This window comes from Typopeltis vanoorti, chromosome 10 (genome assembly GCF_054136105.1).
Source record: "Typopeltis vanoorti isolate ZY-2024b chromosome 10, IOZ_Tvanoo_1.0, whole genome shotgun sequence".
NCBI classification, from domain to species: Eukaryota; Metazoa; Arthropoda; class Arachnida; order Uropygi; family Thelyphonidae; genus Typopeltis; species Typopeltis vanoorti.
Window position 1 is genome coordinate 109,992,407 of NC_143558.1, and position 23,655 is coordinate 110,016,061.

Consider the following 23,655-nt stretch of genomic DNA (forward strand, 5'->3'; position numbering starts at 1 on the left):
GTTTGACAGAATTACAATATGCAAATAACTACAAAACACGTGGTCATGTACCGGAATCTGACTGAAGCTTTCGAACACATGCACGCCTTCCAACAGAATAATCAAATGTAACGGCCTAACAGTTACTAAAGTGTATGTTTTTTGAAATGTAACTCAATGCATTTGTTTTCACACCAGTTCAGCCTTGAAAATGCTAGACAGTGGCTAGTGAAACTTGTTGGCTCTTTGTATATATATTTTATCATTTATCTTCTGGTCTTTTAAAGTAGCTACTTATTGGGTTAAAGAGTTTTATAGATGAAGAATGCATCAGCAGAGGCATCAACAGTTAACACTGGGTCTGGAGAAAACAATTTAATGTGCCTAAAGTGAAAAAAAAAAAAAAAAAAGGAGAAAATAACTGATGCTGGGGTCCTTAAAAATAGCTAGCCCAGGGAATCTTACCCCCCCCCCATCCCTTGCACCAGGGCTGGGTGTCAGCCAGTTCAGTAAAACACTGATCTATTAATACCTTAGTATTAATAGATGATTTCAAACTACAGATTACATAATTTGTTGAATAATTTTACATAGTCAAATATAGCAATGAATCATCAAGTTTACAGTTTCAAAGAGTAAATAATGTGAAATGTAAATAATAATATAAATTACTGTAAAATAAAATATAATATACTATTCAATTCAGAGCCTCCATAGCTCAGTCAGTATAGATGAAGCTCTTTGGTCGGAAAAAACTAGGTTCGATTCCCGTCGGTGATGTGAGGAACCTTTATCTGGTCTCTTTCGACGAAAGGTAAGGTAGCCTGTCTCATTTGGAGGTGGGAAGGGGGGGGGGGGATTCACATGGAAACTCTGGTTTTTCATCCCCCAGAACAGGCAAACTGGTCCCCATGAATGCACGTGGATTGCAGTCATGAATACATCCCAATCATATGCCGGTCCCGAGCCTGGATAAAACTGGAGGGGTGGGGGGAAGCAATGGTGAACTACCCAGCAAAAATCTCACCAATAACACTTTGTGGGCAAGCCTACAAAGTCGTCTAGGGTCGGAAACGACTGAAGGGATAAATCATCATCATTCAGTTGTTTGCTGATGCAAAACTGGGGAGAGCAATAGTTGATGAAGGTGATGTAGATATCCTGCAGGATGATTTAAATAAATTGGCATTGTGGATAGAGGATAATGATTGTCAATTTAATGTTGCAAAATGTAAGGTTATGCACTTGATTGAAAAGGTTGCATATGGAGTATCATATTGATGGTATTGCAGTGCAGGAAATTGATGAGGCTAGGGACTTGGGAATAATGGTTGACCAAGAGTGGAAGTTCAGGGGGCATATTGCAAAAGTTGGTAAAATAGCTCAAAGGATTACTTGGATGTTGAAAAACATGGTAGAAAGTAAAGATAAGGAAGTTATTATCCCTTTTTATAAGGTTATGATTCGGCCATATCTTGACTACTGCACACAGATTTGGCCAACCGGGTTTCTTGGGGACCAAGAGGTGGTCGAGAGGATTCAGAGATAAGTGATCAAGATGGTGAAATAGATCTGTGGAATACTCCCTACAACGGATAGGTTGAAGGTTACAAAGTTTAGTTAATAGACAGAAAAGAGGGGACATAATAGAAACTTTTAAAATATTAAAAGGGTTTTATAAAGTTGATGCAAGAAATTTTTCAATATATGGAAAATAGTCAGAGAACTAGGGGCCCATCCATGGAAGTTGTGTAAGAGTGTGATTAGTAGGGGCGTGCAGACCATATTTTTTGCATGGAGAATGGTGAGTGCAATGGATTGACAGAATTGGATGTGAATTTCCTTGAATGGATTCAAGGAAAGGTATGATAGGATTTGTATGTTTAATGGTTAATCTCCCATAAGTCTCCAGACTGCATGGAGATGCCACAAAATAATTCGATTTAAATTAAATAATTTAACTGTTCATGCAATGTGAATTACAGTGGAAACTTGGCTTCTCTCGTAAATGAAAACATATTTCATAGATAACATTTGCCAACATGCAAATGGCTCCAACATTACAAAATTTCTCACAGCTAATACAAAATCACAATTAAGCTCTAATAACTAATTTAAATATTTATTTTACATATAAGCAAGACTTAAGTAGTAAAAAATTAAAGTAACATTTCAAAACAACTTGCCAATGATATATAAAAACATTTAAATGATGTTGTCAGGATGGCTGAGGTCTAAGGCATGAGACTCAAGGTTTAAAGCTTTTTGCATAGTGTGATTATGAATTCCAGTAAATGAAAGTGGGCATGGATTGTGTTTCACTCCTGACAGAATTTCTTTTGAAGTAAGCAGTGTGTATGAGGGATAAACAACTGAAATCAGTCAGCTATATTTATGGTAAACTGCCACGATGCATTGTATAGGTTCCTGGTGATTAATGCTGCTGAAAGATAAGTCATTCAGCAATTTAGTTAATTTAATAACTTAGTTCATAATAACATGTTAATTAATTGTTGTTTTTTTGTTTTCTATGGGTGCTTGATAGACTTGAGTTATTTAGTTATAAGTAAACCATGAATTTCTGTTTAAATTAGATACTGTTGGTATGGCACCTAAGTGTGGCAGAACAATGGTGGCAAATGTCATTGTTGGGTGAACTGAATTCATATGAGTCTGTTCGGTGCAGTGTGTGCGCGAGATGTATTAGTTGCGAAAGCTGAAGGATTTATGGAAGGAGAGTGAAACTGGTGAGAGTGTGCAATAAGTGTTTTAAGAGTGAGTGAGTCGATGGAGAAAATGAAGCAAGTAGTAGTAGAGTAGAGAGTATCATTTGCATACTGGAAAATGCCAATGTGGAGTGTGCAGTGGTAGAAGTATAGGAGAATGAAGTGGACCAAAATAAGGAAATAGCATGCATGCATGCATGCATGTTGACTGCAAAAATGTCAAGAGATCAGCAGAGTTGAGAAAAGAGAGAAGTAGGAGGTCTGAATAAAGTATCAAAATCATGTGAATAAATGAGAGAAACAAAGCAAGGAGAAAAATTTGTGCAGAAATTCTATGATCAGAGGAGTACTTAATGAAAGTATAACAAAATGCTGTTTTCCTGGTGCAAAAATTAATAACATCAGGGATGCCATTTGGATGCAGAAAGATAAGGTGAAAGAATTAATTGTCTTGGTTATGCTAACGACCTGAGAGGTAAGAAGCATTCCATGAAGAAGGATGTGAGAGTTGGATGAAGTATAAAAGAAGAGTGAGAAAGTGAAGATTGTGTGTCTTGTGACACCATGATAGAGGTGAAATGAGGAGGAAATAGGAAGAATTAATACAGGTTGTGCAGAAGAATGATGTAGGGGTTTGTGGACCTATAGTCTGAGTTTGACAGAAGGATTTGTACGTAGGCTGTTCAATAAGTAATAAGACTATATTTATACAGAAAACAGATTACCTTTAATCATCATCATTTACATGGTCTTTTTCGAAGTAACTACCGTGAGACGCGAGGCATTTGTCCCAACGTTGCGTCCACTTCTTAAACACATGTGAAAGTCCGTTTTTTGAGAGTTCTTTCAAAACCGCCTCCGCAGCTTTTACACGTGCTTTGTTGATTTCGAAATGGTGGCCTCTTAGTGGTTTCTTGAGTTGAGGAAACAGCCAGAAATCGCATGGTGCGAGATCAGGACTATATGGAGGGTGTGGGGATATCTGTGTTGTTCTTCTGCAAAACGTCCACTACAAAACCAGCAATATGTGGCCTTGCATTAGCATGGTGCAATAAGAAGCCATACTTCAGTAAATGGACGCTTCCTTTTGACGTGCTTGATGATAATCTGCTGTGTTGATCATTGTCTCTGTGATGGACGTTGAAGGTCTTCCCTCATGTTCAAGATCTTCCACATTTTGCCTTCCTTCCTTCCTTAAAAAGTTTTATGCCAGCAAAAAACACTTGCCCTCGACATTGCTTCATCGTGGAAAGCTTTGCGTATCATGTTAAAAGTGTCCGATGCCGATTTTTGCAAACGCACACAAAATTTAATCGCATAATGCTGTTCCAAGGACGCTTCTATTTCGAAGACTGGTCGCGCCTCATAGGCGCACCGAAACAAGCTTGCGTTTAGTCACATGACACTCTGGCACATCAGCCCGTATACGCCATCTATCAACCTCTTTTGTTAATACAGACAGCAACATTTATTTATTCCACAGAAATTAATATTGTGATGAGTTGTTTCACCACAGTAAAATTAGTCTTATTACTTATTGAACAGCCCACGTATAATGCTGACGGTCTGCATTTAAATGGTTCTGGTGTCAGGTGTCTAGAAAGAGCTTTGTTCACCAAGAATGTTAAAATAAAAATGTCAGGAAAACTTAAATAGCAGTTAGGGCGGATGCAGGTGAATGTGTGACAATGAGAAATGAGGAATCAACAAATGGAACCTAGTCTCTCAAGCAACAACACTGGATAAGGTAGTCATTTCATGTAGATAGGAAATGTAGCATAAAGGGATGCTACAGTTTCTATATACTAATCTCAGAAGTATCAGGAACAAGAGGGAGGAGTTTCTGACAACAGTTAGTGCAACCTCACAGAAAGTTATAGGCATTAGCAAAACTTGGCTAACCAGATGACCCAGTCAACATGGATAGAATGTGAAAGGTTTAGTATTTTAAGGGAGGGTAGAGAAGGTAGGATGACAAAAACGATTACTGCTGATGATAGCAGACAAGAAGAAGAACAGAAGACATACAGGAAGTTGACTAATATTTTGAAGCAGTGATGTCAGATTGAGGCCAATAAGATAAAATATACAGTTGGTTGCAGCTATAGACCAGGGAGAGGGGAAGATTCCAGGGATAATCTGGAAGACATACATCAGCAAATTAGTACAATGAGTGCAGGCCAAGTAATTATTATGGAGGGACTTCAACTATAGAGATAGAGATATAGACTGAAAAAGAAGAAAGATCCCATGGCAGGAAGGAAATGTAGAACCACAAGGCTGATTATGACAAACTTAGGAGGAAGCTTGAAGCTGTGCCATAGGATAAAAATCTTCACAGGAAGAGTATTAGTAGTGCATGGAAGATAGTTAAGGGAGACATCTGGAGTAAGCAATATCGGATTGTATACTCCAGTTCAGGAGGGTTAATCAGGTAGTACTCAGATGGATGAATAGTATTAGCATTAAGCATGAGATGCTAAAAAAGGTCAGGCAAGGAAGGCAAATTCAGATTATGAGAAAAAAAAAAAAAACTATCTGAGCAGGTTAAAGGAAATCTCAAAGAGCTCTTTCAATATGTGGCAAGTAAGAGAATGACTATGGAAGGATAACAGATGGTGAGGTGACAGAAGCAGACATAATAGTTGAGCTACTACAAAAGTGACCACTTAGCAAGTACATATCATCCAAGAGATGACACTGGTTATATGAAGATGAGGATGGCTTATGGATAGATACAAAATGTGGCATATGGAGAATCAGAATCCAGAAGAATACTGGTGACTAGTGTGTCGCAAGGCTCTGTGCTAAGATCATTACTGTTTATTTTGTACATAAATGATGTAGGAAGTAATCTGTTGAGAAATATTCAGATGTTTGCTGATGATTCAAAAGTGGAATAGTTAATCTAGCAAATAAGAGTTTGCTGGACGATTAAAATAGGCTTTCAGCATGGGCAAAAAATAATGGACTGTACTCCAGGAAATAGATAAAACTAGAGATTTGGAGGGTGGTAGTAGACAGAGGGTCGAAGTTTAGAGGGTATATTGCAATGTTGCCAAAGGTAGTTCTTAGGATTATTTGGTTACTGAAGAATACACTAACAAAGAAATTGTTATTCTTCTTTATAAGGCTTTGATATGTCGACATCTAGATTAGTATGCTTAGTTCTGGTGATTAGTTTCTTGGGGATGAAGAAGTAGTAGAGAGGATCCAGAGGCAAGTGACCAAGATGGTCAGTTATCTGTGGAATGCTCCATGTGAGGATAGAGTGAGGATTTGTGAGTTGCAGAAGTTGGTTGAGAGGCAAAAAAGAGGGGATATGACAGAAACATTTCAGTTAATTAAAAGATTTTATAGGAACGATGCTCCCCATTCCACTCATTCACAACTTGGAAAGTTGTGAATGAGTGGAATGGGGTGCCAGAAAGGTGTGAGCATTTTGTTATGGGTTCAAGGAGAAGTATGACAGATATCATGTGAATAGTTTGGGTCTCATGTGATGAGTCTTCATACTCCATGGAGGTGTCCATACAATAATAACTACTTTTATAAAAATGCCTTCAATTCACTTTTATATTTTTAATTTGTGGCATATCTGAATTTTAATACAGACATCAATACCTTCCTGTATGAGGGTTTTTTTTGTAAATGGAAAAGTATAATGAGCCATTATTAGTTTTTCCTTTTCTAGGGTGAAGTTTATTTTAGGATATAGGCAATTAAGATGAACTAAAAATGTAACCAATGTGTCTGGACCATGAAGCCAAGTAGCAAACACATCCACATCATCAACATAGAACAGGCAGACTATTGGTTTAAGTACAGCTGCATGAAGTTTAGCTGTTAAAATGTTCCTTATAGAAATTGGCCTCATGGTCCAGACACACTGGATATATTTTTAGCACATCTTAACAGCCTACACCATAAAATAAACTTCACCAGAGAAAAGTAACATTCTCTCCCCTTTCTAAATATGCTAGTTATACAACTTCCTAATGGCTCATTATCATTTTTCATGTACAGAAAATCCCCTCACATAGCGAGGTATTTACATATGCAGTCATACCACCACTTCCCTTCCCAACAGTATGGCATCCTCAAAATGTTTACTCACCAAGCTGGGCTATTTGTTCAAATGAGAAGGCTCTTGAAACTGAGCTCAGGGACCTCTGCAAATACATTTTAGCCAATGGCTATAGACCATATAGAATAGATAAAATACTGCATGCCCAAACCATCCCTCTTGCAATCAACACACACAGGATCACAGCAAAACCATTCCCATCACACATATTAAGGATACATTAAAAAAAAAAAACGCTCTCTCTACAAATATGATCTCCATGCCACTTTCTAACCTTTCATTCAGCTAGCTACTTTGATCCATCTAAAGATCAATTTCATCCTCTTGCACACCTGAAGTGTATAAAGTTACTCGTGCTTACAGGTTACCCTACTTTGGATAAACTGGTAAATCAGTTAACTCCCCACCCCCTCCCCTTGAAGTACACAAAAATTACACCCACGATCATCTGCAAATCAGGATTGGCAGTGCTCTGGATACTCCTTCACATAGGATTAGATGGAGGAAAACATCAATACTGCACAGAAGTTGTTATATATCTTAGAGACTACTTTTATAATCAGCTATGCAGCATTCTCCCAACCTTAACAAGCATGGGTGCATTAATCTAACAAAGATCCTGAATAGAAGGTGCCATGTAAGGACATTAATTGTCTTTCAGTTATAATTTGAATTGCTTTTCACAATTATTTAGTTCACTGCTTGTGCATGTTGCAGTGATAACTGGGATCTGAAGATGCTGTGTAGAAAACAAGTGAAATATTTAGTAAGTTTAATAAATGTGTATTCATTAAACTCTTGGGTGTTATTTCCATGAAGCATTATTATGAATAATGCTAGTGAATAAGAGACTAATTCTGGAAAGGAGATAAAAAAATATACTGATAACATATTAGTAATGACATGGTAACTATCATAGCATTTTATGAACTCCTTGAAGGTATACATTAAAAATTGATGTATTATTATAAGGTCCATATCTTGTTCACATTATATTTTTTTAATTCTTTTCAATCTATAAGAATAATATATTTAATGTTTTCTAAAAACAATCACACAATCCTAAAATCAGACAACTATATAGGATAATTGGTAATAATAAGATTTTGTGTACATGAAAAAAAAAGGAGAAAATTATTTCAACTAAATATCTGCTTCATCTGAATTATACCAAGAAAAGGATTTGTAAAAAAAAAAAAGTCTTCATGCGACAGATAATTGTCATTATCCTATAATTTCTCAGTGAGCTGAAGCATACATGTAGGGGGGAAAACAAACAAAAAATAAAAAACGGAAATTGGCATGGGGTGGGGTGGGGGGAAATGGTCTCAAGAGTAGGATTTCAGAGTTCCATTGTGCTTCCATAGTGCTTGATATACTTCTAACTTCCAGCATATTAAGCACTATGGAAGGACCTGAAGTTACATAACTTAGGTATCATTTTTTTATTAATGGGATTCTCATCAAAATGTTTGAATTCATTAACCAAAAAATAAAAGTAATACAGAATAAACTATTCCTGGTGCATTACTTCAGATAAAAAACATTGTGCACATAATACCCATGTTATTGCTTCTAAAGGATACTTAAGTCAACAGTTGCTCCTAAGTTATCAATATTAGAAATGAAACAGTACTCCTTTCCTTGGTTTAGTAAGTTATCCAAAAGTCCGGATTTTGAAAACGAAGTGTAAAAATCTCCATGTCCTGGAGGATACCAACTAATATTGGCGGGGAGAAAATCATATTAATAACAGCATATCTAAACAAAATCAATGCACTCAATAAAGGATGTAAAAATTGTTCCAAAACATAAAAATAATTGTTTTAAAACCAGAATAAAGAGTGTAAATGGTTTCCTTGTTCTAATACTAAATTTAATAAATTCAATTTAAATTATATTCTATCATATTATACTTAGTATAATCAAACAAAATATTAACTGTTTCAAAAAGAATCCTTTCTTTCGTGGTTACATGGTGATCAGCATTCATTCATTATTAAAATACAGGCAGCCTTCAGTTTACGACAGTTCAATTTACGCCGATTTACAATAACAGCAGATGCCTGCACATGCTTTCTTACTGTAGTGGTCTGACTGAGAAACGATGCTAGCAGGCACCATATATGTATCAAACCTAGTTTTACTGTTGAATCTTCCTAATTGTTCTATTTAATTTTTTTTTTTTACATACGTACGTACTTAAATTGATTAACTACATAATTACATACCATGTCTGATAAAAGAAGTGCAAAAAAAAGTTAGCAGAACTTGGTGTTAAGAAGGCACAGAAATCATTCACACTTGAAAAGAAGATGGAGGTGATTCAAAGAATGGAAGATGGGCAGACACGTGCTAATGTCTGTAGAAGTATGAGCTTATCTCCATTGACTGTTACTACAATTATAAAAATTGCAAATAGAATAAAACAGTATGCACAACAATCTACGGCAGTACTAAATGCAAAACATGTAAGTTATAGCAGGGGTAAACTTCATGAAAAAATGGAAAAATTATTATCATTATGGGTGAATGACTTGAATCAGAAAAACATTCCTCTGATGCAGGCTGTTATAACTGAGAAAGCAAAAACAATTTTTGAGGATCTTAAAAAGACATTAAAAAGGCAAAGAAACATTTTTAGGAAGCAAAGGTTGGTTCATGAGATTTAAGTCTCGAAGTAAGTGCCATAGTGTCAAATTATGTGGTGAGACAGCAAGTTCAGATGTTGTGGCAGCAGCTGCTTTTCCTAAAGAATTTCAAGACTGTGTAGAAGGAAGTTATCCTCCTGATCTCATTTTTAATGTTGATGAGACTGGGCTCTAATGGAAAAGATTGCCATCACTCACCTTCATTTCCTGTGAAGAACATTCTGCTCCAGGTTTTAAAGCTGAAAAGATAGACTTACACTTTTGTTGGTTTGCAAATGTCTCAGGAACTTTGAAGCTTAAACCAATGTTGGTGTACCATTCACAGACACCACGTGCCTTCAAGGGTCTGGAAGCCATGCTGCCAGTCTATTGGAAATGGAACAAGAAAGCTTGGGTTACACAAGATGTTTTCATAGATTGGTACACAAATTATTTTTGTCCTACCGTACTTCACTTCTGTAAAGAAAATGATTTGCCAGCCAAGGCACTGCTTCTCTTGGATAATGTCCCTAGACATCCTCAAAACTTTGCTGAAGTAAGAACACCATTGGATGTCAAGGTTGTTTACATGCCCCCAAACACAACATCGCTTTTGCAGCCGATGGATCAGGGGATTATATCAATCTTCAAAGCCTATTACCTCTGTATAGCATTTATGGAAATGCTAAGAGTCTTGGACACATCAGGAAAAACTATTAAAGACTATTGATGGTCATTCGATATTTTGAAGGGCATTAACATCACGGCAGCTTGGAACAAAGTGTCAGCAAAGTTTTTGCCATGCTCTTTAAAAGGAGCATGGCAAAAACTTCTTCAAGCATTTACACACGACTTCGAGGAATTAGAGCAAGAGGAGAATATTATTGAAGACGTTATCAAGTTTGCATGAGAGGTGGGATTGGATGATATTACAGATGAAGATGTGACAGAAGTCTTAGAGAGCCATGATAAACTGATTTCCAATGAAAATTTAAAAGAATTAGCCGAACAATTAAGTCAACATCCAAAGGAGGAGAAAGAAAACAAAGAAGGTCCTCTGAGAGATATAAAAACGGCCGATTTACAGCATATCCTTGCAAGCATAGAGACATTGACTGATGAACTCTGCGAAATGAACCATGATTGGGAACGGAGTGCATATGTAAAAAGGAGTGTAATCGCATCTATTCAACCTTACACTGAATTCCTTAAAGAAAGAAAAAGAAAATCTAGGCAGTTAACACCGGATACTTTTTCAAAAAAAAAAATGAAGGTGATCCGAAACCAGGAACTTCAACATACAAATATAATAAATAGCTTTTCAAAGTGTCATAATTTTTGTATATAATTTTGTTTTGTTTTTGTTAATAATAATTATATTTTAACAAATATATATGTATGTATAATCAAAGCTTTAAATATAATAATGTTACACATACTTCATGTGCATATGTTTTGAATGCGTGGAACATAACTTTGTCCCTCCCGTTAAAATTGGGTTCATTTTACACTGATTCGGTTTGCGCCCTGTTTTTTCAGGAACGGAAGTGAGGCGTAAAGGATTAAACTAAATTTATTAAAATGAGGCGTAAACCGAAGGCTGCTTGTATTATGGAAGCAACTACCGTATTATAGTGAAACTTCATTTTAATATAAACCACAAAAATCATTTGATGTTTCAACCTTCGTATCAAGGTCATCATCTGAAGTATACACATGTATACAAAGAAACAAGCTACATTACAATCTACAGAATATGCTAAAGTCACACTAATTTGGTTCACTGTTAACACTACTGGCCTGACCTCCACTGAAATAGACCATATTACATCAAAGCTAGAGTCCTGTTATTTGTTACAAATCATTAAGAGATATATTAAGCTGGAGAGAGAGTGTGTAACCTGCGCTCACATAATCACTCACATAAAATTAGAACAAAACAGTATAGATGGTGGCCAGTAAGGACTGAAATTATTGCTTAGAGTCCTAAAGTAAGGGTTTGCTGGTAAACTGGAGAGAACTTACATGGGTTGAATGCGTGCATTCCAAATTCTTGAGATTTTTTATGCCACCATTATTATTTAGATTAGAATGGTTGATCAAAAATTCACAGGCTTCCTTGAATTTGTGTTCATACCAGGTTTTTGTATGATGTACGGAAATTCCAATCAATTTGGTGTAGGGCAATAAGAGCATGATCTGAGAGGCCAAAATCTTTTTTATGGATTGGAATTATGCGTCCAACCAGTATAAGGTAATTTACAGGTGCAATTGATTCTGCATACCTCAGAGTAAGCAAAATGAAGAAGGTTCTCTGAGAGATGTAAAAAAGGCCGAGTAAGGGAGAGAATCCTCGGAGGAGTTGAATATGTTTTTTAATTTTATAGATAGTTTAAAAGCAGTATTAAGATGGTAATGGTGTAGAATTCTATTTTATCTCATAACCCTTCAATGCATGGGATAGCTATGGCTTTCCTATAATCTATATTATTTGCATTTTTGGTGAAATTTTATGAAGAATTTTATTGATTTATAATTCTTATTTAAGAGCTTGTTTTCATTAGAAAAAATTGTTAGAACTTTGTTTTTGAGGGCATTAATGACTCTCCAAGTTTTTGTGAAAGGTGGTGAGAGTCAGCATATATATATATATATATATTGGCTGGTATGTGTAGGTTTACAGTAGACAGTAAAGGATAGACTGCCTGAGAGAAGACCTGTGATCAGTGTATACAGGAAAGGAAGTGAGCATCAATTTTCAATTTCAATGGTAAATTTTATGTGCTCTCATGTTTCCTATTTATTTCTGAGTAATCTGTGAATTGCAGGCCTAACAGAGTAGATCAGGGAGACAGGCATGTAGGTAGTAAGCTCATTTGAGTAAATAAATAAATATATTGTGTGAGATAGATGCCATTAGGGCAAAATATACCATTTGTTTGCTGCTACAAGCTGAGGGATTGGGGAACAAGAGATAAGGAAGCCATTCATCAGCAAATTAGCACAATGACTGCAGATCAGGATTTATTATGGGAGGGACTTGAGCTACAAAGACATAAGACCCGAAGGAAGAAAGATTACATAGTTGGAAGAAAATGTTAAGTGAATATAACTTGAAACAACATGATAGATGGTAGAGACTCAGGGTTTGAGAGTACTGGATCTCGTCAAAGAATCAGAAGACCTATCCATAACCAAGACAGCCACACTGCTTCTGACTCAGGAGAGTGATCATGTGGTCCTCACTTAGAAGACTGCCAAATATTTGTGAAACTAAAAACCAGGTAATTATGCCAAGCTTAGGAAGCAGCCTGAAGGGTGCCAGGTATAAGATTCTACAGTGATGTTGTCAGAAGAGAATGAAGGAATCAATATGATGAGTAGTATCATGAAGGAGCTATATAAAAAAAAAATGTTAAGGAGAGTAAATAAGGAAAAAAGTGGTCAGCAAGTTCACAGTCAATACAAGCTCAGGCAAGGCAGGTGACTAGCATGGTAAGGAATGCAAAATCTGATTGTGAAAAAAAAAAATATTAGTCAAGTAAGCCAAAAGGAAATCCAGAATAGTTCTTTCTGGATTTCCTTTTGGCTTTCTTTTTTTGTCACTGTGTGGCAAAAAAAAAAAAAATAATAAAATAAAAAAATTAAAAAAAAAGAAAAAAAAAAAAAGGAAGAATTACTGTGGGGGAATAACTTTAATGAAGATGACAGCAACAAGGCAATGAAAACAGACAAAATAGTTGTTACAAGTGAGGATGTTATTGTAACAGATGCAACAGGAACTGATGCAAGGATAGAGGTCAATGAATTAGATATATTTAAGATATTGCAGAATCTCAATGAAAATATGGCCATGGGATTAAATGGATATCAGCTCACCTATTACAAGAATGTGCAAGGAACTGGCATTGCCTCTTGATAGGCTACTTAAGCAAGTGCTGGTAAAGTTCTGACAGTGTAAGGTACAACAATAAACTGTAATTTTCTTTGCTGTCTAAGATGAAAATATGAAAACAGAATTGGACCAACTTTGCTGTACAGACACCTATCAAGAGTATCTCCCATGAAAATGTCAAATTTTAATTTGGTTCCTGATAACTATTCTGGACCAACATATTCCACTACATGTATATATGAAACTTAGAAAAATCAGACTTATGGATTCAACATAGGACCTGCTAGAGTTTAAAATGGAAAAATGAGCACTTGGAACATCTCAAGCAGGTGGCCTCCATCTTAGAAAGAAGTTGGTTTGTTCAAAAATGCAAATAAGAAATTTAAAAAAGTAAATATCTTAAGCATTAAAATAGCAATAAAAATTAGAAACTGAACAATCTGGAAATAGGCTGTAATTAATTTTAAAAAAACCTTCAGGAATTGTAAAAATTCTGCAAGTCAGTAGAACAAAAAAAAAAAAAATTATAACAGCAAAATACTTAAAAAAGCAAAGAAAACTTTTCTTCATTTTAAAGGATGGGATAATAAATAATTAACTTTGATCAAAATACAAAATTATGCAGTTTTACATTAAATTTTAATTTGATCAAAGTTAATTAGTGGAAGCTTGCATCCACAGTATAACACTGCCTGAAGAAAGACCTAAGTTCAATTCCAGTTGCTGATGAGGAACTTTTTCTAAACCTTTTTTGGATTGGTTCCCATGTTAGTCAATATCTGGGATGATTAAATAGTTCTTTTTTCCCAGAAACAGGTTTTTTTTTCATCCCATAAACTCAAGAAAATTGACTGTAGAAAACAAACACAAACCATTTCAAACAATATATTGTGTCAGGGTTACAGAGCATGAGATAGCACCACTTCTCTGCCATCTCTTCACTGGATGCTGCTTAAAATAAAATAATCACCTGAATCAACATTGTGACCTTCATATCAAGGTCATCATCTGGAGTATATAGAGGGATTGGACAAAATAATGTGAACGCCTGGGAAATAGGCAATATGTCTTTATCAATAAGGTGTGGAACCACCATTTGCCTTTAATACAGCTGTCAACCATCTTGGAATAGATTCATATAGCTTTTTAATAGTCTCCAGTGGGATGTTTTGCTGTTCATCAATCAGAATATCTGCCAACTGCTTGAGAGATGTTGCAGGAGGGAATCTGCTTCTCACTCTGTTCTCCAAAATTGCCCACAGTGGTTTGATGATATTAAAGTCAGGTCACTGAGCTGGCAGATGTTGAAGTTCTCAGTGCTTCTCAAACGAAGACAACTGTTCTGGCAGTGTATATAAGTGCATTATCATCTTGAAAAAGGGCATCATTGTTAGGAAACAACACCTGGACCATAGGATGTACCTAATTGAGCCAAAATGTGCACGTATGCTCTGGCAGTAATTCGACCATTTAGTGTTATTATGATGGAGCCAGCCAAATACCAAGATTATGGTCACCCAAATCATCACAGATTCACTGTCATGTTTGACAGTTGGGGTACACTTCTTTGGGGTTCTCCATACATAAACCTGACCTGTTGTTGAGAATAAAGTAAATGCTGACTCATCAGACCATGTCACTCATTGCCAGTAATCAGGTTTGCAGATTTTATGTTCATAATATCATCTTTTTCAAAATTTTGTGTTGGATTCTGTTATTAAAGGTTTAGCAAACACAGATCTTCCATGGATGTTGGCTTTGTGAAGTTCTCTGCAGACTGTTTTTGTTGTAATAGGATCTTTAAGGTAGATATTGAGTTCAGCTGTCATTTCTGCTGCAGTAGTTCTGGACACAATCCTTTTTTTTGGTGTTCGACAGTATCTTTCATTCAATTTCAGTATTTGGCCACCATTCTTCTTTGTAGACAAAGTCTTGCCATGCTTTGTGCATGCAATCATAACACCATAGAGACTATCACTCTTGACACACCGACCAACTGGGCTGTTTTGGTTACATATGCTGTGACTAAATGGGCTACCACGATTTGTCCCCTTTGAAAGACAAGTTTTTCGAGACAAGTTACCAATTTCAGTGACAGCTTGGACTAACAGCTGCTGAACACAACTTGTACTAAAGTACAAGTTGTGTTCAGCAGCATTGTTCAGATTTGCAAGTTGTATATGACCTAGAAAGCACAAACAAAAAAAAAACATAATATTTGTATTGTTTGTTTTTTTACAGTGTAGCATAGACTAATAATTAACTCCTATAACAATGGTATTCACATTATTTTGTCAAACCCCAGGTCAGTGCAACTTCTTTCCAAGTGTTGTATAGGTACATATACAGTGCTTGGAAAGAAGTCAACGAACATCATAGTGTAAGGAACAAATAACCATTGTACCCACCTTAATAAGATGAAGAACCTCCTTTGGCTGCAATGACTGCAATAATCCTACAGGGCACACTTTCCACGAGAGTACGATAGCAATCAATGGGAATTTTGGATCATCTTACTGCAGGCATGTAATGAGGTTTGGACTGTTGTGGTGTGGAAGTCCTTTGACCTCACCTGATGCTCCCATTCATCCCACTGATGTTCAATAGGGTTGACATCATGACTCTGTGGAGGCCAGTCAATGTGATAACATTCATGTCCACAAAGCATGCAGTTACAGCAGCAGCCTTATAACACAGTGCACTATCTTGCTGAAAGAGATAATGGTCAGCTCCTCAGAAATGCCACAAAGTAGAAAGCAATACAAATGTTCAGATACCTCTTGGAGTTCAGTGTTTGTGGCACCACAAACAAGGTCATATGATCATACCATCACCTCCAAATTTCATAGTTGAGATTACACACACTGGTAAGATATATATACACTGGGCATCTGCCAACTCATACCCATCTATCTGCTCAGTAGAGGATGTAGAATGATTTGTCACTCCATAACACAGCTTTTCAAGCTTCCACATCATACTGTACACACCTTTTGTACTACTGAAAACAGTGCCATGTCGGTTCAGGTAATGTGGGGCTTGCATGTTGTGGTTCTACCAGAAACCCATGTTATGAGCCTCAGTTCTGAATATTTTTGTGCAGATTCGTGCTCCAGTCAATGCCTGGAACTCTCCATTCAACATATTGGCCAATGAACAGATGATTTTACATATCATCCTTCATAATGCCTTATGGTAGTGTTCAGTGAGCGTGCTGGATTGTTTACTGTGGGTAACACTTGCAGTTGACTCCCTACACTTCCATCTCAGTGTGCTATCATTGATTGTTGACCCAAGATGGTCCAATTCATCAGCAATTTGCAAAACAGATAGGCCTACAGCATGGCATTTTATCACAATACCTGTTTCAAACACTAGAGTATACACATATATACAAAGAAACAAGCTACATTACAATCTACATAGTATGCTAACCTCACTAATTTGATCAACTGTTAACACTACTGGCCTGACCTCTGGTGAAAAAAAATAAACCTTACTACAGGAAAGCTAGTTAGAAAAAAAAAAAAAAAAGTATAAATGGTGGCCAACAAGGACTGAAATTATTGCTTAGTCCTAAATTAAGGGTCTGCTAGAAAATTTGAAAGTACTTATGTCAGCTGAATGTGTGCCAATTTGGGATTTTTACGTTACCATTATTGTTTAGATTAGAATTTAGATACTATAACATATAGTTGTTTTAAAAATTTTTAAAAACGAATGCTGATCACCATGTAAGTATGAAAAAAATTGATTCTCATGTCGTTAGGATTTCAGCTCTCCAGCTAACCATCTACAAACAATACTGAACAACAGCTAACTCATGCCACTGCCAATGTTCTGCATATTTCTATGATTTATACTGTAATCATTCCTCTATATCTCTGTTCAGTAACATTTTAGTTTATGTTTGCTGACCTTATATTTATCTGTACATGTTTATCCAAAGACACCACAAGATTTAGTGGTGAAACTAGTAAGCTTTTTTTTGTAGTTAGTTATATTTACAACCATTATAATAATAGAAACAATTTTTTCCCTAGTAATAGCAATAATAAATTTAATGTAATGATCCAACAATAAAAACTGCATCCTGAATGGAGCACCTTCTCAACAAGCAAAATACTTCAGCCAATTTTAGGTATGATTTTTAGTGAAGATGGCAAATTAAATATAGAAATAGATAAAGAATAATCAATGGTGGTGTAATGGGAATTGATTAAATATATACGGATTAAGAAAGAAATCAGTTAAACATTAAACTTGTGCAGTTTGAACCATTTTGAAATATGGATCTGGGAGGAAGGCTAAAAATAATTAAACAGATGATCATAAATAGAGATCACAGATATCAATTCTGAGAAATAGTAAGGGAGTAAAATGATGTATCAATGGTTGTCATATTAAAATTGAAGATATTAGGCAAGAACTTGACACTGTCAACATTCAGAAATGTGTGAACAAAGCTAATCATCTATGGCAGTATGTCACTTAAACAGAATGGAAAGAAAAGATAGGCAAAACAAAGTTTTGGTGTCAGGAAAAAGAATCAGAGTAACACCAAGATCTAGGTGGATTGATGTAATCAGAAGTGTCTTAGAGGAATGAAATAAGATTTGACAATGCAGAGTCTTAAGATCTAAGAAATAACAGACTAATCTGGAGGAACATTGTCAACAGGAAGAAATTAGTAATAATTCAAACTTATAATGCAGTAATACCATAATACACAGTGCACCCATTAAGTAATGAGATTAATTTTTTACAGGACAATCTTTTGAATAAAAGTTACCAACGTGTTTATAGTTTTGACCACTAGAGTATATTGTAATTGCAGGTACAATGACGATACAAGTTGGGTGAGACAGCAGTTTTTGTGTGGCAAATGTTGAAGAGTGGGTAAGAAGCATGTCAAAAGTAGCATCAGAGAGGAAAGAGCTGTGATAAAATTTTACTGTAAATTAGGAAAAATGGCTACAGAAGTGTAGCCAAGACCTAAAAATAGTTAATGGCAATGACTGTCTAAGCTATGTAAAGGTGTTCTGCTTTTTTTCAATGTTTAAAGAGGAAAGGGAATCCCTGGAGGATGAACCACACTGTGGATGGCCAGTTTCTGCACGGACAAATGAAAATGTGGTGAAAGCTATGGAATTTGTTGCCCATGACAGGCAAATAACCACTAGGCTACTCACTGTACAGCTTAGTGTCAGTAAGGAAATGGCCAGATTAATCTTGGAAAGAGATCTGCACAGGAGGAAGATTTGTTCGAGGTTTGTGCTGCACAAACCTCAAACAGAGAGAGAGTACTGGGTTGCATGTCAAAATTTCATCCATGCAATTAATCAAGATCCTGATGTGGTAAAGAACTGTCACCAGTGATGAAAGCTGGTGTTTTCAGTTTGATCCGGAAACAAAATGCCAGAGCATGGAACAACTTCTCCCTGGCAGAAGAAAGTCAAGTTGCAAAAATTACATATCAAGACAATGGTCATTGTTTTTTCAACACTGCTGGAATTATCCACCAGAAATTTGTTCCTGAGGGCACCATGGTGAACATCAGTTTTATATAGTGTAATGTAATGTTTGTGTGCCTGCATGTGATGTGCCACGAAAGAACCATTCCACAACAACAGGTTTCTATTGCACGATAATGCACCATGAACTGCCTGTGAAGCAATTTCTGGCTTCAAAGTTGATCTGTGTGATTGAAACCCCCCCCCCCATTCGTCAGATTTGGCTCTTACAGACTTTTTCCTCTTCCCAAAGATGAAGTGTGTCTTGAAAGGGGAGTGTTCAGCAACATTGAAGACATCTAACACAGTGAGAATAGACACTGAAAGAGGTTTCTGTTCAGGACTTCCACAGTGCCTTCAAACATCTATACAACAGATGTAAACACTGTGTGGAGTTGGAGGAAGATTATTTTGAATCTGTATATAGTTCTTTGTATTGATATAATAATTGTTGTCTCATTACCTAATGGGCATACTGTGTATGTATGCTGTACTCTCCTTGAGGTTAAGTGTTTACTTACCCCCACATATATACAAAAGGTCAGAAGACCTATAACACATTGATGCAATGAATGGGCCAGGAGGTAAGAAAAATCTGTTGTCTTTTTTTTTTTTTTTTTGGAAAAAGTAAAGGTTGCTTTGGGGATGGGAGGCTGTTCAAGTAGGTTTTTGGTTGTTTCCAAAAGAAAAAAATTAGTTAGTTCATTAAGTTTGGAGCTAGGATGCAATGCATCTCCTGACATTCCAAGAAGTCATGAGATGCATTAAAACAATATGAACAAAAATGACAAAGGATTCAATAGAGTTAATAGCTATGTGCTGTGTCAAGTTACTGTAAGACTCAGCTGCACTCTTGGTTCGTTGGGTGAACAGCATTTCTGATCTTTCCCTTTCTCTCTCTCTACAACCAATAAGCATCGGGTTTCGATCACACAGGAGCACTGATGTTTGCAGATGTCTTTAGGAGGTAAATGATTTTCAACACACAGTATGTAACTACAATCCTATATGTATTGGAGATGCAAAAAATGTTCAATTGGTCCCTAGTAGAGTTTTCTGCTGGACAATACCCACATCCGCAGCAGATCTCCAAGGCGAACAGCCTTTAGTCAGAAATATAGATAAGGAATTCAGCGAGACAGATCCATAACTTCAGGACAAGGACTGACTTGGAGGACTGGGAAAAACTATCTATTGATGGAATGGTTCAATCCAGAAGAGTATAAGGGCCTTTTTGTGGAATGCCTTAAGCTGTGAGGCTTGCTGGATAGCCCATTAGATGTGGCTATTTTGGCTGCCAACTCAGCTCAGGTGAATTCAACTATCTGATTAAATCAAAGTACTGCAATGCTTGTTGATGCAATGTGATTTCTGTCCAATGCTCTGAATGTTTAAGGGTAAGATTATCAATCAAGACCACGTATGTTCAGCAGGAGTTATTATGAGTGTCTTGACATAGATGATGAGGATATCTGGTGCTGGTTCACCGATATACTAGTCAATTATGTAATGAATAACTCTTTGAAATGAAATATAACTGATTATGCCAAATTTTGACTTTTTGTTTCTTTAGAGATGATATTCTGATAGGAGCTCAGAATTAAAGGCAGGATTTGTCACCCAAACATAGCGAACCTATGTGCCATATTGTGGGGAAACTGACTCTCTAGTGATAACATCCATTTAAACCATATGGTGCCTGAGTACACTGTTGAAAGCCACCTTGTATGACACCATAATGATGATGTAGTCGTTGGATTAATATGATGTTTTGTTAGGACAACAGACCATAAGTTTTAAATTCTGTAAATGATACAGTATGAGAAGATCCCAACTATATGTGGTTTAGGGATACACTATGTAGTGTACCTGCAGAATAGAGATAAGCTAGTGTAAGGTAAATTTAAGCTAGTCTGTAATAGCATTACAATAAGTTAAGATGGGTTCAGTTATAACATGCTTCATTAAATTATTATCAGAATGGAGTGTGTTCAGCTGCTGCATATATGGCAGGTACTAACCTAAGTAGTAGAAAGTTATGAATAATATCATTAGTGGCATGAGCATGGCCTCTAAAGTTCATCAACCACAAACACTGAGGACAATTGTGCTTAAAGAGCAGTCCCCAATACTGTGATCTGTCAGAGGATGAGTCTCAACAGATCAGTATGGCTGCTGCTTTTCTAAGCACACACAGACCAGTACTTAGGTCATCCGCAAATGCTTTGAAACCCACACACATCACAAATGAATAGCGCAAGATAACAAGCAGCTGCTGCATAGCAGCTACATCTCTTCTTCAGTAGTTCTCCTGTAGAGGCCAAACATGTTCTTTTGTAACCACAACCTCTAAAAAAGTATGGGAGAAGTGATGTCAATCCCAAACGATGAGAATAAAGGAATCAAATCATATAAAAATACCTATTTTGTGAGGAGGTTTATATAAATTATAGTTTTATAATGTTACAAAAATGAAAATTAAAAAAAAAAAAAAATTCTAACTGATATACTTACGCTTCAGGATCAGGATTGGTTAAAGTGGTAGCTATTGGTAACATGCTTTCTCTATTTATTCTAGGATATCTATAAATATCAAAGTATATATTAGAATAAACATATCTATATCTCAGAAATTTCTGTATTGCATTTTAGAAATTCAGTATGTTTTCATTATTTCCTAAAGCATCTCTATGGCTTTAGAAATGAAGCACTCACAACTGACTCTGGCAACTCATTTACTACTCTCTAAGCAAAAAATCTAGTCGTCCTCCCCCATTCCTGCTCAACACACACAGTTTTCATGTTCTCTCTCTTTTCTGCCAATGTATGGAAAACAATTTTTTATGTTAATACTTAAAGCTCTAGGAATTATGCAAACCCCTACTCGCCACGCAGAAAATGTACTTGCCTAAGACTCTACACATTTTTTTAATGATATATCCTTATGTCACAAAAAAGTCAACAGGAGTTCTATGAAGTGATTAGTGGTGCTCCGTCTGTGTTTTCTTAAAGTGAAAAAGATTTTCTTTGGAAAGTTATTTATTAAATAAAGAATATTCTATTTTGTCTAGCCTGAAGTTACACCAGTTGGCAAAAATCTACATGCCATGAGATTTTTGCCAACTGGTGTAACTTCTATTATTACCTTTATTACCTACTCCCCTATAATGATAGATTAAAGGTGTTTGTAGGTAATATTCTATATATACAATCTATATCCAACCAACTAGATGTTGCTTTACTAAACAAAAGCTTTATAAAGGTGATAATATCTTCTCTATCCTTACTCGTCAGCATATTCTTCGAAATAAAGGTAATAGGACGAGATATTTTGTCCACAAGCCATCCATAAATCCCTGGTTTAATCAATTTCATGCAACCTACTTCCATCAATGATTGTGATCTCTTTATTCCAAAGCACTTCATATTATATTTAGCCACATAAAGTGGCAGCCATTATCCTTTGCCTATACCACCAGTCCATATAGTAAATGATATAGTGATCCTGCAGTACATACTGCAGGATCACTAGATCATTTTCATTATCACTTTTCCTAGATTTGAATCTTTGGGAAACAACTCAATATTTCCCCTTAAATCCTTTCATATTATCAGTGACATAATACAGATTAAACAGCAGCAGAAGCCCTGTGGTACATCCTCAACTATTTTGTTTGCAGAATTCTATTACCGTCTTACCATCACAATTCATTAAACTTATCTTTCCACAGTTGTTCTTCCTTTTACTCATCACACACATACATTAAAATAATATTTTGGGATTTTCTTTGACCTGTTTGGCTAATTTCCTCTCTAATCCACTTCAACCTTGATAATCATACTGGTCGCCCTTATTGCATGTCCTTTGTACTGCTCATGAGCTTACTGGTAAACTATGTCTTTAATGCATAGATGCATTGAATAGTCAAATTATTATTGGAAAACCAAGAAGGATGGTTCTATAGTACAAATCGAGTCTTAGCCTCCTGGATTTATTTGCCTCCAACCTTATCTAATCATAACCTTAACATCTGCAGTTTGGACACAATATGATGTTGCTATTTTGACTAATGGAATTTATCCATCTTCTGCTTGGTTTTCCAACAATAATTTTATTATTTATAGTCTTAAGATGCTGTCATTCATTTTCCCATATAAAAAAAAAAAAAAAAAAAAAAAAAAAAAAAAAAAAAAACATCTCCTGTCCACTGTCGATTCTTTATAGAGCTGATATAACTAATGGCTGTATCTGATCTTCCAGAGACAATTATCAATAATTCATTGAACCAAATATTTTATAAGGATTTTCCTTTCAAACACTGAAATCAAATTCTCTATCCTTGCCATAATTCCTAGAGCTTTAAGTATTAACATAAACATAAATATCCTGGTTTCACACATCCACAGGTAGCAACTGAATGAATTATTGATTTACACATTTGTACTTTAGTTTTCCAATGGATATCTTTATAGTTGATCTTTCTAATTTCAAATAAGTTTCTTCTGCTTTCTGCTTAGTTCATGATGTGATGTTAATGTCATCTGCATATACTACTATCTGCACTGATTTGTTTATTAGAGTGTTTTTAATATCTACTGGCAATAATCAGATAATATATTTTTCAGAGCTAAGTTAAAAAGTACTGGAGCTAGACTATCTTCATTCTTGAGTTATTGGAAAGGGATCTGTTAATCATCATCATCATATTCCTGCCATGTACCCTCAGGGGGTGTACAGGATATGATAGTACTACATGAAAAAAAAAATTACATAATTATTAACTTCCTATCTACAATTTTCCTCCAAATCAGTCTGTTACTTGTC

The 23,655-nt window shown here is 35.8% G+C and overlaps 1 protein-coding gene across 2 annotated transcripts in view; it reads right to left on the reverse strand.

The window, feature by feature from the left end:
• Positions 1-23,655, reverse strand: part of UGP (UDP-glucose pyrophosphorylase) — a 243,987-nt gene that overhangs the window by 126,637 nt on the left and 93,695 nt on the right. For both annotated transcript variants that reach the window (XM_090398780.1, XM_090398779.1), the window contains exons 6-7: positions 21,345-21,413; positions 8,379-8,512 (exon numbers count right to left, since the gene is read on the reverse strand). In XM_090398780.1, the coding sequence (XP_090254906.1) occupies positions 8,379-8,512; positions 21,345-21,413 (203 nt within the window). The remainder of the gene's footprint in view (positions 1-8,378; positions 8,513-21,344; positions 21,414-23,655) is intronic.